Source organism: Lagenorhynchus albirostris, chromosome 11, assembly GCF_949774975.1.
Source record: "Lagenorhynchus albirostris chromosome 11, mLagAlb1.1, whole genome shotgun sequence".
NCBI lineage: Eukaryota > Metazoa > Chordata > Mammalia > Artiodactyla > Delphinidae > Lagenorhynchus > Lagenorhynchus albirostris.
This window is the reverse complement of record NC_083105.1, coordinates 81,719,407-81,735,395: the sequence shown is the minus strand read 5'-3', so window position 1 is coordinate 81,735,395 and position 15,989 is coordinate 81,719,407. Positions and strand designations below refer to the sequence as shown.

Below are 15,989 nucleotides of genomic sequence, written 5' to 3'. Positions count from 1 at the left end.
AATTCTTGTCTTATGTGTAATACCATAGTTCTTTAATTAACTGCATATTCTTGTAAATGAAGAAAATATTTTACACATTTAGACATTTTTCAATTTATGTAGTTCTTTTAAATGAGACATTTGAAGATACACCTATAACTATGATTTGAAATGTGAACGTTGTTTTGGGGATAATGTTAATAGTACAGTGTTGACTCTTTAAAATACAGTAACTTGAAAAAAGTAAAGTCTAAGGATTCTTTTTTTTTTTTTTTTTTTTGTGGTACGCCGGCCTCTCACTGTTGTGGCCTCTCCTGTTGCGGAGCACAGGCTCCGGACGCGCAGGCTTAGTGGCCATGGCTCACGGGCTTAGCCGCTTCGCGGCATGTGGGATCTTCCCGGACTGGGGCACAAACCCGTGTCTCCCGCATCGGCAGGCGGACTCTCAACCACTGCGCCACCAGGGAAGCCCTAAGGATTCTTTTGAATTTTGGAAAAAGAATGACAAATAAATGTCACTCAACTTAAATGTAAGAATACTAGTCCAGGTTAAAGACTACAATTTTGCAGTGCCTTTGAGTGCTAGCAGGTGGCGTGAGTGCACTGCACAGCTGTTTCTGCAATATTTATGAGCTTCTGGCATAAAACTATATAATTTTGGACCATTAAAATATTAATGTGAACAATGAGTTTTAAAACAGTTGCCACAGTAATGATCAGCATTGCTGCCACATGTTTTTGACTGCTTCTTACATAAAAAACTAGAACACAAATTTTTTAAATGGTAAATTTTTAAATGTATTGTTAAACATCATGATTTTATTGAAAGAGTTTTAAAAGGGAAAATCACTACCTGTTCAGTATCTGAATGTAAAATCTATTTCTTTCTCTGTACTGTATCTGTATGCATGCAGATGTACATACATTTTCATAATTATAATCATAACGTAGGTACGTTTTATGATTTTCTTATAGGTAATTCTCCATATTGCTAACAATCAGAGTCATCATAAAACTGCTTATTTTATCCATCAAACTAATAACCTGGTTGTTGACATAAATTCTTTTCAGGGAACTGTGGTAATTTCACATGCCTACCTGTGGGATTGATATTTAATATCAGTGTTCTTACTAATGTTCTTTGAGTGCATTTATATTTATTTTTTTATTTCCTATTTTTTCTATCCAAATAAAAAAATTCACTGTGCTTAAAAAAGAAACAACATATCCTCCCTTTTTTAAATTTATGTATTCATTCAGCCAGTATGTTGCATGCTTTTTAGGTGCTAGGTCATTGCCAGGAACAAGACAGTTATTGTTCTTACTCTCAAGGGTTTGCAGTCTAGTGGGAAAATAAATAAGCTCTTATGCTATGGTTGTCTTGAGTGAAATGCAGGGTTATTGAAGCTAGAGGGCAGAAATAGGTGGGATTTCAAAATCTTATTTAACCTTTTCATACAGTTCTGATTTTGCTTATTCTTCATGCTCTCCATGGAAAACTAGTCTGTTGTTTACCTTATTTACCTGTATTGTAGTCTCTAACCTGTTTTCCTGGATCAGTCCTATTCATCTCTAGATAATACTTTTCAACCCAAGCCATAATTCTCTGCAAATTAAAAAGTATGTTCATTTATTCCAGCATTTTCCAAAATATGTTTTAAGGAAGACTAATTTCATGAATTGTCCCTTGAAAAGTAGAATCTGAGGTTAAATAAATTTTGGAATTATTACATAACAATGCTGCATCTTGAAATTCAGCATGCTCTTTAACATGTTGCCTCCTCTAAGAAATCCTGCTGTGAAGAGCCCAGTTTAACTCAACATTTCCTAAATGGACTCAATAGAAACAGCCTTTTTAAAGAAATCATTCTTTTTAGCAGCCTGTGGGACTAGTATTAACATTTTGAGAAATGTTGAGCTGAATTATTTCAAATGTTTTGACCCTTCATGGATGTTGTATTCTAGCTTCCACGAGACATCTGTAGCTTTTAAAGTAATTGCCCCTGGGACTTTCCTGGTGGCACAGTGGTTAAGAATCTGCCTGCCAATGCAGGGGACATGGGTTTGATCCCTGGACGGGGAAGATCCCATATGCGTGGAGCAGCTAAGCCCATGCGCCACAACTACTAAGCCTGTGCTCTATTGCCCGTGAGCCACAACTACTGAGCCCGCATGCCACAACTTCTGAAGCGCGCGCACCAAGAGCCTGTGCTGCACAACAAGAGAAGCCACCACAATGCGAAGCCTGCGCACTGCAACGAAGAGTAGCTCCCGCTCGCTGCCACTAGATAAAGCCCGCACGCAGCAACGAAGACCCAGTGCAGCCAAGAATAAAAATAAATAAATAAAATAAAAGCCCCTAAACTGTTGCAGTGATATGGGTCTCATAATTGCATGGTAGAAATTCTTAAAGCCCCTATGTTTCATCCATTTATTTTATTTATTTATTTTTTTTGCGGTACGCGGGCCTCTCACTGTTGTGGCCTCTCCCGTTGTGGAGCACAGGCTCCGGACGCACAGGCTCAGCGGCCATGGCTCACGGGCCCAGCCGCTCTGCGGCATGTGGGATCTTCCTGGACCAGGGCACGAACCTGTGTCCCCTGCATCAGCAGGCGGACTCTCAACCACTGTGCCACCAGGGAAGCCCCATCCATTTATTTTTATAAACAGCTTTACTGACACTAATTGAGTTGAATTCTACTAGTTGGTAATACTCATAAGCGCTGTCATTTCATTTATTTAAGAGACATGTCATTGGTTCTTTTAGGAAAGGTACTAATGCCCAGAACTTTCAAAGAACTCCAAACACTTTGCTCCCGCTTCTTTTTTTCCATGAGTAAGATCAGGCTTCATGATACTTGTGAATTACTAATTCTGTAAAGGAAGGAGTTTGATAAAGTTTCTTTTGGTTTCTATTTTAATGTTACTATAAGTAATTTTCCCACTGTTTTCTCATTATACAAAGTTTATAAAGTAATTTAAAAAATTTTTTTTCTTGTATTTTTAAGGTTAAACTTTCCAGTTTGAATTTAGATGATCACGCAAAGAAGAAACTTATTAAACTTGTAGGAGATCGATACTGCAAGAGCACAGATGTGCTCACCATCAAGACAGATAGGTAAAGGAAGAAAAGTTCAGCAGATCTGTCACATGTGTTGCTTTATTGTCCTCCAGTCCCCTGGCAGTCCTTGTATTAACCTGTTAGGTCAGAGAAGTTGTCTCATTCATATTTTTAATATCCTCACACTAGCCTCCTGTTGCTGTGATCTTTATGTGCATGGAGAGGCTTGCCTAGCTGAGTTAAATTGTTACTTTTAATATATTTGTGTATGTAAAACTCAGGGAAGATGTTAGACGGAAACGAAAGAATGACTTGCCAGTGAGTAATACTTAAACAGGTTTCTGCAAAGTCAAAGTATAGAAATCTTATATTTCAAAATCAAAATTATTAAATGTGGAAATTAATTTATCAAGGCATTTTTGTAAATAAGCAGAATTTCAGTGCTAGCATAGAAGTTTGTAAAAGCAGTATTAAATTTATTGTATATGAATTTATAAATTAGGTCATTTGAGGTAAAGAAAGGCTATTGGTATGTTTTTGCTAAATGGTTATTTTATTTCTAGAATTATTCTTTGGTTGTTTCAAAATTATGTCAAAATATAAAGAAAAATAAGTGGGCAGATACCCTCTCTCCCTTCTTATCTTAATTTCAAAGCATTTGGAGGTGTCAATATCAATTAAGTTTTATGTTTTGCTTCTTAGTGGTATAAAGAAGTAGCATGACATACATACAGAGATGGCAACAGTGTGGAGGTGGGAAAAGCTTGGGAACCGTGATTTTAGATTATTACCATATAGGAGAAATAAATTTGAAATTTATGAATAATATCTTTTTGCTAGCTTTAGCTTTAGAGAATGTAAAATAATGCTGTGTTTTTAGTTTGTGCAATTTTTAAAAATACTTTTAAAATGTTATTGTTAGAAATTCTGTAAGTTTCTGATAATTTTTTTTTGCTAAGTTTATAAGTGTCAGTGTGTGTGTGTGTGTGTGTGTGTGTGTGTGTGTGTGTGTGTTTTATGGTAACAACTTAATAGAATAGAGGACTGTTAAACCTAAGTACAGAATAAACAGAGTCCAGTTAAAGTCAATTTTCGTATGATAATTTTATATTTAAAGAAAGTAGAAGTAATTATTTCCTTTTCTATATTATTTTATTAGCCTAAAAGTTAATGCCAGCTCTTATTTATGTAGAAATTTTATCTAATATTAGGTCATTAGTTTCATTTTAAATATGATAGCAAAAAATTATAGCATTGTGTAGTGTAGCTCATTTTTAAAAGAATCAGCTCTGGGGAAATCAGGGTGAACATTTAGATTAGCATCAGTCTCTCTGTATTCTTTAAATGAACTCAGCAGGTATGTTTACACCGTCGCAGACACTTAGCCCTGAGATCGTGAAGGACACTTGGATTGGACACATTCATATTAAAAATAGTGTAAAGCTATTATCAGATATAAATAACTTTGTTAGTGATGAAAGCAAAGATATCCTCTAAATAAAAGTAAAAATAACATCAGTGTTCAATATCCTCAAGTCATAAACTACATAGATCATTTTTATTCCAATAACGGAATTTTCCTAAGTCAGATAGGGAATTCCTGAATATGAGTTATCCTTTGTATTTGTATACTTTGCAAATTTTTCCATGTACTGAATTTTTAGAATTTTGACTTCCTCCCTCTCTCTGTCTTTTAAAGGTGCCCCTTAAAGAGACAGAATTATGATTATGCAATGTATCTACTAACAGTTTTATACCATGAGTCTTGGGTAAGTGATTGTGTATGAATGTTTAATAACTTTGTCATTGTAATTTGGATATGTTAACCTTTCAAAACAGTCTGTGTAGCCAGCACTCAGATGAGTGTTTAATGAACCACTATTTAAGCTAAGGACATGTGAAATGTTATAGATAACTCCTACTGACATTGAAAGTGAGGATCTTGAAATAGATTTCAGTCCATCTGAGGACCTTCAGAAATCAGATGACTAAAATGCCTTTAAAGTTCAGAGTTTCTGACTTAGGCTAAAAAATTCAGAATTTTTTACTTTTTGTTTGTTTGTATGACTTTAGGTGAAAGTTGTCAATGTTATGGAAGGGAGATCATCATCTATATTACTTGAACTATATAATTCATCCTGTTATTCAAATAAACTATAGAACAAAGCTCCCAAACTTTGTAGAAAGTTACTTTAAATGTTTATTAAAATCTTAGTTATCAAATAGCCTTTCATGTGAACATTTCACTGGTATACATTAGAGACAATTAAGGGCAATTAATTATTTAAATAGTATAAAAACAGTCTTGTGTCTGACTAAATTTATTGAGTTTTAGTATAAATATACACATTTATGAGGAAGATTTTGCTGTGAATGAGCATCAACTCATTTAAAGTTGATAACTAATATGTTTTGGTAACTCACAGTTTTATATAGTATTTTTAAAAATTAAAATAATTTTAGATATGCACACATATTAAAATTTTTGAAGCTTGCCCAACATGGAACTTAATAGCATTTCATGTTGGGAACATTTGAAGGAATGGGGGTAGCTGGAGAAAGAGTCACTCTGTTTAGATGCTCAAAGGACTTCATATGAAAGAAGAGTTAGATTTGTTTTTCATGACTTTTAAGGGTACAACAAAGTAGAAGCAATAGTGAGACAGATTTATTTACTGAATAAAATCTCTCTACAAGATTCATCTAAAGATGGAGTGGGCTGCTTTAATAGGTAGAAGATGTTCCATCCATTGGCTACTTAGTGGGGATATGACAAAAGGAACGTACTCTTTGGATGTTAGTTGCATTAGATGATCTTTGGAATCTCCTTTCATCCCTAAGAAATTCTGTGAACACGTACAGCTGTTCTTACAGATTTCATTGATGTTAATAATAAAACAGTTGTAGCACAAGGGGATGAGTGGAAAATTTAAAAAAAAAATAAAACTTTGTTGCGAGGTTAGTAAAGAACAGAAAGTAGCTGGTAGCTCTTCTCTGCTTTTGAGGTATTCTAATTATCATAATTCATTGCGGTTTTCTAGTTCCTAGCTTCAGGAGTGACATCATAATAGCAGTTAATCTCTTTCCTGTCAACTGACTTTATAAATGCCTTTGGCTTGAGGTCATTAAGTTCCCTTTTCAACCAGCAACATGGCTGAATTAGCTTCAGCTCTATGGCTGCTGCTTAAAGAGTTAATACCAAACAATAAAAGCCAACCAGTTTTGAGTCCCTTATTTTGTCAGCAGCCTGTAAAATGAATTTGCCCCAAAGGAAATGACAGGCATAAATAAATTCAGTGAAAGTTGACTTACTGGATTCTTTCTATGGTTCCATGACATAAAATCCAAACAAGTTTGTATTCTGGATTCATGCAAGAAGCCTTTGATCTTAATGCTAATTACTTTGATGCCAGAGTAAGTAGCCACATACAACTGTCTTAAACATAATTAAATAATTCCTATATTAAACTTGGCTCTTGATCCTTTCTAAACAAGTACCATCAGTGAAGAAGCTTTAAGAGAATGCAGATGAGCCATGAAATTTTGCAGAGCTGGTGGAACAGAATTTTTATTGAATTGAAACTCTTTTTTCTTCATCAGCATGGAATTCATACTTGAAATTGATGTTACCACCTGGTATTTAATCAAATATTTAAAGAGCCCCTTTTAATTCATTCCTTTATTTTTAACGCTAGTTTCAGAGCATTTAATACCTAAAAGCTAAGCTCTGTGGAGGTTACCTCTAAGTAGCATTGAGAGAAAGTAGTTGGTAGTTTTATGTAACATAATGCTGAAACTTCTCTGAAAAGGTATGCATTTAGACCAGTATAAGAAAGTTACTGTAGTGTGCTATTCAAAACAGTTTAACTATATAGAATTATTAAAGTAGAAGTTGTTGACTTCTAAAACAATAAAATGGGTTTATTCGGGAACAGCAAAGAATTGCTATTTGGGACATGCAATTTATGGTGAACTGTAGGTAAGTCCAGAGAACAAAGAAAAGGGAGCTTGTTTTTATAGGGAAAAGGAGGGAGTTGGGAGGGGCTGTTCTAAATGAAAGTTCAAGGGAGGAAAGTAGGAGTTTAGGGTGGTGATGTCTTCATTTGCGGAGCTGAGATGTTTCTCATTGCCTGGGCTGTTGCTGAGCAAGGAGAAATTCTTCCTTTGGGATTGTAAAGTAGTTGCACTATCTGTTTGAGAGTGCGGGGTGTGCTGCTTCCAGTGGGGCAGGAAAGTGAAGGTCAGTGCATGCAAATAATGGAGTGTGAGAATGCATGAGACCTCCCTCTACAGGCCATTGCCAACTCTAACTTTAACTGAGGTTTTCTATATTAATTTACATATTCAAAAGGCATAGACTTCACAAAGCATAGACTTCAGGCATAGAGTCTTAGTAATGCTTCACAGAATGATTATTGCAGTGCTAAGAAGGTACTGAGAAACAGATATACATTAAACCATTTATTCTTCAGCTGTTCAAAGAAGCAAAAAGACGTGTAGAAATTTGGTTTAATATTTCAGTATTACACAATGTTGGCATAGAAGTGAATTAGGTTTTCATCTTTGGAACCATTCAGATTTGGATTTGAATCCCACTACTTGTTACCTGTGTAACCTTGGCCATCCTTTTAACGTCAGGCTCAGATTTCTTCTAAGGGCTTTTGGATAGATCAGGGAGAATTTATGTGAAATGTCTGGTGAATAGTGGGTGCTCATTAAATGGTGGCTATTAACATTGTTAACTACTAAAATGAAGAAAGATTTATCTTAGAATTTCAAATTCATTTATTTCCAATTTCTGTGTATAGCTCACAGTTAACTTGACAAAGACTTTATGCAGATCAAGTCAGCTCTGTGCCCTGTTGTATTTGAATTTTTACAACATGTATCTGACTCACATTCTGACACAACTGATAATAAATGTTAACTTTGTTGCATGTTGTTCTTTAAACCTTCCACAAGTGATTTGGTTAAGAGATGATTGAATGAAGCATTTTACAAAGTGACTTGCACAAAAGATAGACTAAAACACAGACAGTGGTGGAGGAAAGAAAATAAACACTTGCTTTAGAAAATGTAGAGATCTGAAATCAGATTCAAAGGGTTCTTGGGTGATTGTGATATTTAATTACTAATGGTTGCTTTTTAAAATTTGAATTTTTGGCTGTCTAATTTGGACTTCATGATAGTCTTGTTGCCAGTCAGAAATATATCTAGGTTTGTATTAAAGTGGTTCTGAAAAGTCATGGAACAAAATGGAAAATTTTATACTCAGAGTTTATTTTTAAAGGGGACCTTATTGCAAGTATTTCTGATAAAAATGATGAATCCTTTTGCAGAGCCATAATTGCCATTTAGTCTAGTGGTTTATGAGTTCATAGTGATCTTTTGTGTGTGCTCACATACACATAGATTTCCAGGTTATCAGAGAATGCTTGAATGACATTTATTGTTTTCTCTTCTTAGCATTCATCAATGATTTTGTTCTCGTTCACAAGGTACAGTGATAGGTATCGTTCGGATTATCAAAATGAATGAGCCTCTGTTTTAGGTACCTTTATTCCTACAGGGATTTGGTGGTTATAATATAGTCTGTTTCACTAGGTAAGGGAGGTTGGAACATAGTGCTGTGAGAGGCGCATACAAGGATTAATTCTCCCTTGAAGCATCATGGAAGTGGTGACTGGTTTTGGAAGATGAGTAGGAGTGTGCAGTAGGTGAAGGACTCTAGGCCTGGTGGGTTTAGAGAGCAGGCAGAAGTTGGTGTGGCCAGGGTACACGACCAACAGGGCAGAGGCAGGAGATGAGACTGAAAAATAATTCAGAGCCAGGCTGTGAACATATTGAACTGATGTAGTAGCATTTTACTAGGTGTGTGAAAAGGCACCTCTTTCAGTGTTTTAGTGTTTATGAAAGAGTAAACCATCCTCATGGCAAATATTAAGTGTGCTTTCATTAAAATGAACTGTTTATTGATCGATGAGCAAATGTTTACTGGTTGCCTCTTATTTGCTTGGTGTTTTTGGATATGGAGATTAATACCTAAGGAGAAAACACTGTCTCTTCTGTTGAGGAACACTAGTAGAAGCAAGTTGGTTTAGTAATAAATATTATAAAAAACGTTATAAAGGTTATATAATTTACTATTTAATTTTTTATTTTTCTCTACTTATTTATTTCTTGTATATCCTTCAAGGCTTTGATACCCACTCGAACCTCTTTTTTTTAACTGAGATATTATTGACATGTAATATCTTATTTTCAGGTATACAACATAATGATTTTGTGTGTGTGTGTGTGTGTGTATATATAAAACACAAAATGATCACCACAATATGTCAGCTTAACATCCATTACCACACAAAGTTAATAAAAAAATTTTTTCCTGTGATGACAACTTTTAAGATTTACTCTTAGCAACTTTCAAGTATACAATACAGCATTCTTGACTGTAGTCACCAGGCTGTACATTATATCCCCATGACTTACTTGTTTTATAACTGGAAGTTTGTACCTTTTGATCACCTTCACCCATTTTACCCACCTCCCACCCCCAGCCTCTGGCAACCACCAATTGTTCTCTGCTTCTGTGAGTTCAGGGTTTTTTTGTTTCTTTTCTGTTCTTTTAGATTCCACACATAAGTGAGATCATAACTGTTTGTCTTTCTCTGTCTGACTTATTTCACTTAGCATAATGCCCTCAGGGTTCATCCCTGTTGTCGCAAATGGCAGAATTTCCTTCTTTTTTTATGGCTGGATGATATTCTATTGCATATATATGCACCACTTACTCTTTATCCATTCATCCATTCATGGACACTTAGGTTGTTTCCATGTCTTGGCTATTATAAATAATGCTTCTGTGAACATGGGGGTGTAGATATCTTTTCGGGCTAGAGTTTTCATTTCCTTCAGATAAATACCCAGAAGTGGAATTGCTAGATCATATGGTAGCTCTATTTTTAGTTTTTTGAGGAACCTTCATACTGTTTTCCATAGTGGCTGCACCACTTCACATTCCCACCAACAGTGCACAAAGGTTCTCTTTCCACATCCTCACCAACACTTGTTATTTCTTGTCTTTTTGGTAATAGCCATTCTAATGAGTGTGAGGCGGTATCATTGTGGTTTTGATTTGCATTTGCCTGATGATTAGTGATGTTAAGCACCTTTTCAGGTGCCTTTTGGCCATCTGAATGTCTTTCTTGGAAAAATGTCTATTCAGATCCTCTGCCCATTTTTTAATCGTTTTTTTTTTTTTTTTTTTTTTGCTATTGGGTTGTATGAGTTCTTTATATATTTTGGATATTAATCCTTTATCAGATATATTTGAGCCTCTTATTCTTTGACTCCTACTTTGCATAGATGGCAAATTATACTGTCTTATTTTCTTGACTACAAAAGTTGCCTTAGTCCATGTTCCATGGGTTGTTTTCCCTGTATGTTTTGTCCTTTTAACTAATCTTGTAAGACTCTCATTAACATGCATCTGATCTTACTGTATTTTGTTCTTCAGAATATCTGGGTCAGTGCTAGGTAACTACATGTTTAATAACATTTAATAATATTAATGTTTATTAATGTTTATTATAATAACATTTAATAATATTAATGTTTATTAATGTTTATTATAATAACATTTAATAATATTAATGTTTATTAATGTTTATTAACTAAATGTTTAATAACAGCTATTGAAACATTGTCTATTCTTTTGGAGATCCAAAAATGGACTTTTGAAGTAGGTTTTCAACTTAAAAAGTAAAGTGACAGAGTAACAAACTCCCTTTTCAGTAATTTAAAATGTAGCATACTTGTTAGATATTAGCAATAATTAGCTTACTGGTATAGCTTTTTAATGATTTATTAATAAAATTATTAATAATCAATAATTATGCCCAAATTTTAAGAAATATCTTGGCAGCAGTTTGAGATACTTAATTTTCATGGATGTATGATTTTGGGCTATATGTAGGTCAGGTTTTTCATTTGATTATGTGTTTTTTCAAATATTTAAAGGAAAAGTGTTCTAATGCTATATTATTTTGGAAGTTCTTTACAAACATTTGCTTCTATGAGTTTAATTCATGATGCTAATTTATATTTGACAATGTTAATATGTTAATGGAATCTGTAGGATAATATTGGCTACTCCTAGCAAGATATCATATCCCTTTATAAAATATCCCTTTATAAAATCCTTCAGTGGTTCCCCATTACCTAGCATAAAATCTAAACTACTTAGTATGTCTATTCACAGCAATTTACCACCTCATTACCAGCTACTCAGGAATTGTAGGTTATGTATCCTGTATCATAATGAACATAATGTGTTCTTTCATAACTTTGCATATGCTGTTTTCTTCGCTTATAATCCCTTTTCAAATTGATCAGACTTGCAAATTCATAGGAATCCTTTAATACACCTCAGATGTAACCTGTCTCAGATGTTTCTTCCCATCCTTTTTCCCTTCTCCCCTGTCAGTTAGCATTCCTTTTATTGCTTTTATGGTAATTGCCTGTATACATGTCTGCCCAGCTCCATTAGACTGTGAGGTCACTGAGGACAGGACTGTGTATTTCATTGATCTTTATATTCCCAGCATCTAGTACAATGTCTGGCATATCAGCATTCAGTAAATTTTTTAAAAACTGATCTGATTTGAATTGAATTCCTTGACATGCTCAGTTAAAAATTTAGCTTTGATAACTAAAAGTATTGGCAGTAGCTTTTTAATCCATTATGGATATTTACTTTTTCCTATTTTTTATGATTTTCAAGTAACTTGAATTTTTTTAATTAGTAAAACTGTTTTTCCTCATCTAGCACAATGCCTTACTTGTAATCATGAGAAGTGGAATATTACTGTGATTCATGTTCTAGGCAAAGGGAGTTATAAATAAGATGGTAGAAGGTGACACATTTGTGTATTTAGTGGAACAGATACTTCTTTGCTTTCTATTAGATTGGAGTTCACTGACCATTGCATGAAGTAGCTATTGTGTTTTTCTTTGTATTGAATTCATGCTTACAAGGAGAAAAAAGATGATAGGGTCAAATTAAGTTATTCTTTTGTTCTTTTTTCTGTGTTTCTGTGTTCCTTGGAACACATTCTACCACTAAGAAGCAGTATGATTTGGGGCAGATTATTTAATTGCTCTGGGCTTCAATTTCCTGATTTGAAAACAGGTAGAAATAGTACTGCCTCATAGGGTTGTTATGAAAGTTAAATGAATTAATATATGTAAGGTGCTTACTCATCCCATGCCACTTTCCTCACCTTGGCCTTCATTCAGGCCTGAATGTCCTAAGCTCGTTCCTGCCTCCAGCCTTTATGGATGCTCTTCCTCTACTGGGATCACAGTCTTCATCTGCCCGGTTCCTCCTCAACTCTAGGTTGCCTACTAGATTGGCAGTTCTAGGGCAAGACAGTGCCTGGGACAGTAGTTGTGTAACAAATATGTACTGAGTGAACGAATGAGTGAGTAAATAATTGAGCCAGCTGCGGAGAAAAGAGAACAGGATCATGTGGAATGGAAGGCTCCTCCCTCTAGGGCTGTAGTCAGAGCAGGTTCTCTCATGGTAGGCAGGGAAGAAAAGAGACTGTATATATGTATATTTATTGTGTTCATACATAAGTTAAACGGTGAAATTGTAAATGTTTAATAGTTATTAAAATTGAAGTCTACAAACTAATCAAACTGCCTGAATGGTGATCAGTTTGAGCTTACATTGGTATTTTTAATTGCCCCCCCAGTAATTTGAATATGTTATTGTTTATGCTTTAAAATTAATACATGTCAACTACAGTACAAAAAAAGAAACTCTTAAACAATTGCCCACTTCAATCCTGGGTGTAATTTCAGAAGCTATAAAAATTTGGCAGTGAATTACAAGTCAGGGTACGAAATTATAAATGAAATGTAATCATAGCTGTGCTTTTTAAAAAAATGAATTTAGAAGGACACGCAGCAAATATCACAATTATTGATTAATTTTATTTTCTTCAAATGTCTCAAGTGTCTGGTAATTGTTTATTGCATGCCAGACATTGTATGTAAAAGACCCATAGAAGCTCCAATTGATGTCATCTATCAGAAAGAACTTCCTCTTTTTTCTCTTGGGCGGAGAGGGTCAGGGGCTTATCTTTTTAATGCAATCAGAATTGAGCTGGAGCAGGGCTGGGTTACAGTTTTTTAAAATTTAGTTCACCTTTGTCTCTTCTCAGGCATTTTGATTGGGAACTTGGTGAGTCCGCCTCCACATCTCAAAGTCTGCTTAAGAGTCACTTGTGCTCTTCAGAAGTTTTGAGCTTAACTTGTTAACTTATAGCCCTTCAGCAGAATCTGGAAGATGTCTTGAGAGGGAGATTGGTTGTGTGAAATAGGACTTCCTCCCTCTAGTAGGACCTTGTCTCCTAAACACTATGAGATTATAGGAGATTTGCTCTTCAGAAGCTTGATTCAGCCTCCCCAGCTTCCCATAAGTAGCCCTGGAACTAAAACCAGTCACGTTTGGGGCTCTTCAATTCCAATCTGTCATACAAGCCCTGGGTAACAGCTCAAACCTTGCTCATTTCTCTTTTCCCGAGTAGAGTTCTTCTGTGTGGGCCAAGGGCCAGTGTGATACAGAATTGGAAAATGGACTCAGGGAAGAAAATGGCTAGGAATTTTCAGAAGGATGCTCCCCATATGCTTGCAGCCTGGAATTCACATTGATCTAGTCCGAATTGATTCTAAAACTCTCTGGTGGGACTTCCCTGGTGGTGCAGTGGTTAAGAATCCACCTGCCAATGCAGGGGACACGGGTTCGAGCCCTGGTCCGGGAAGATCCCACATGCCGTGGAGCAGCTAAGCCCGTGCGTCACAACTACTGAGCCTGCGTGCCACAACTACTGAAACCCGGGTGCCTAGAGCCCATGCTCCACAACAAGAGGAGCCACCACAATGAGAAGCCTGTGCACTGCAACGAAGAGTAGCCCCTACTCACCACAACTAGAGAAAGCCCCCGCACAGCAACGAAGACCCAACACAACCAAAAATAAATAAATAAAATAAAATAAAATTTTTTAAAAATTAAAAAGATAAAACTCTCTGGTATATTGATTACCTGGCTTTTTCCCAGTTGTAGCCAAAGCAGAGGCATCCTCTGACCTGTTACATCCTATTTGAAAGTGGAAATCTTAATGTAAAATTAAAAGAAAGAAATTTGGAGTTTTTTTCCCCTCAAGGATTTTATATTTATACCTCTTATATGAAAAATATTCTCAAGTGACAAGCATTATATACAATGTTATTACCTTTTTATCATTACTAGAAGATGATTTTGGAATTGCTTTTTTTGTTTTTCTTCATTTTCAGGATATTTTATTAAGGAGACATTTTACAAAGGTTCAGTAACAGAAACAAGTGAGGGTGCAGTTCTCAGGGGTGGTGAGAGTGGGGTGCCATCACACCGCATATCTGAAGGGGCAGGGGAGGGAGGAGCTGCAGAACCGGAGAGAGAGCTGTATGGATGGGCCACCTGACAAGAACTGTGGGGCATCCCCCCCATCAGGGAGAGAGTTGGGAAGGACAACCCTGACCTCACTCTCCATCATTCTCTAGGTGTCTTGCTGGTGCCTCCCATTAGCCATACCGAACTGGGAGCCAGAATTCAAGAGGTCCCTATGAAAGGTCCATTGGGATTGCATCTTAATATATCATTTAAACCAACAGCTCTTCCATTTAGCTCTGTTCTTTCTTCAATGATAAGCCCCATTTGGATGGCAGCCGTCTGTGAAAACTTATGTATTAATGACTATAAAAGATTTCCCTCAAAAGGTAAATATAGTGCTAACAATTAATCTTTATTTTTCCTGCTTGAAAAACGGAAATTCTAAAGATCTTTTTTATTGATAACATGTAACATAGGACTTCAAAAAAGTAGCTTTCTTTTTCTTGAGACAGGTCTTTATAAGAGGTAAATTCTCTGTGTGTGTGTTTTTGTGTTTTCTACATTTGCTTAGACATAAAAAGCCTTCACCCAAAGGAGACTGCTGGAAAACTGGAGATAATTCAGTTATTTTTAAGAACACGCTCTTAACTGAGAAAATTAAATCTAATCAGTGATAACATTTATCAAGAAGTAATAAGCATGAAAAATATTACCTTTCTATCAGTGATAAAGACCTTTTGTTTCTGTATTTTTTTAATCTACATTTGATAAATATCAGTCATATGATTTTGTGAGTGGGAATAATGATGGCAAAACATTTGGACACTTCTTGTGTTTATATTTACCTTTAAAGTTTCGCTTTATTGCTTGATGGTGGTAGTGGCGCCCTTGACATGGGAACATAGATTTTGGAGGTGTGCCAGCAAGGGTTTGAATCCTACTCTTATTTATTCTTCTTCTTAATAAGTTGTGATATTAGTAGTAGATGGTTATTTAGTGTTTATTATGAGCCAGGTACTCTTAAGTATGTAGCTATTCCTTCTTTTAATCCTCAGAACAGTTCTGGGGAGTCAGTTCTTATAGAAATGCAAGCCTATCACAGTAGTAAGTGATGAAGGTAGGATTTAAACTCAGTTCTGTAAAACCCCAAAGCCCATGGTAAATACTGTGCCGTACCCCTCCCTGTGTGACCTTGAGGGAATCACAGATATAAAGCCCTCTACCTGTAATTCTGAAATGAAAAAAGCTTTGGAAATTGCTAGTCTTTTCACAACTTAATTTGGTGGCAAAGTGAACTCTGAATGGATGAGAAGCTATTTATAGCCTTTGTTAATCCCATTTAGTGTGACTATTCATACATGTTGCTAGAAAAGTAGTAATATATTTGATTAGGGGGTGCTGCCATAGACCTCCTCTGGAGATGTTACAAAATTTACTGTGTGCGTGCTGCATTAACTTTACAAGTTAAAATACAAAAATTCTGAAATCTGAAACATTCCCAGGTGACTGTGC

The 15,989-nt window shown here is 35.5% G+C and overlaps 1 protein-coding gene across 1 annotated transcript in view; it reads left to right on the top strand.

The window, feature by feature from the left end:
- Positions 1-15,989, top strand: part of MRPS35 (mitochondrial ribosomal protein S35) — a 43,404-nt gene that overhangs the window by 22,518 nt on the left and 4,897 nt on the right. The window contains exons 6-7 of the mRNA XM_060166662.1: positions 2,988-3,097; positions 4,740-4,809. Of these exons, the coding sequence (XP_060022645.1) occupies positions 2,988-3,097; positions 4,740-4,809 (180 nt within the window). The remainder of the gene's footprint in view (positions 1-2,987; positions 3,098-4,739; positions 4,810-15,989) is intronic.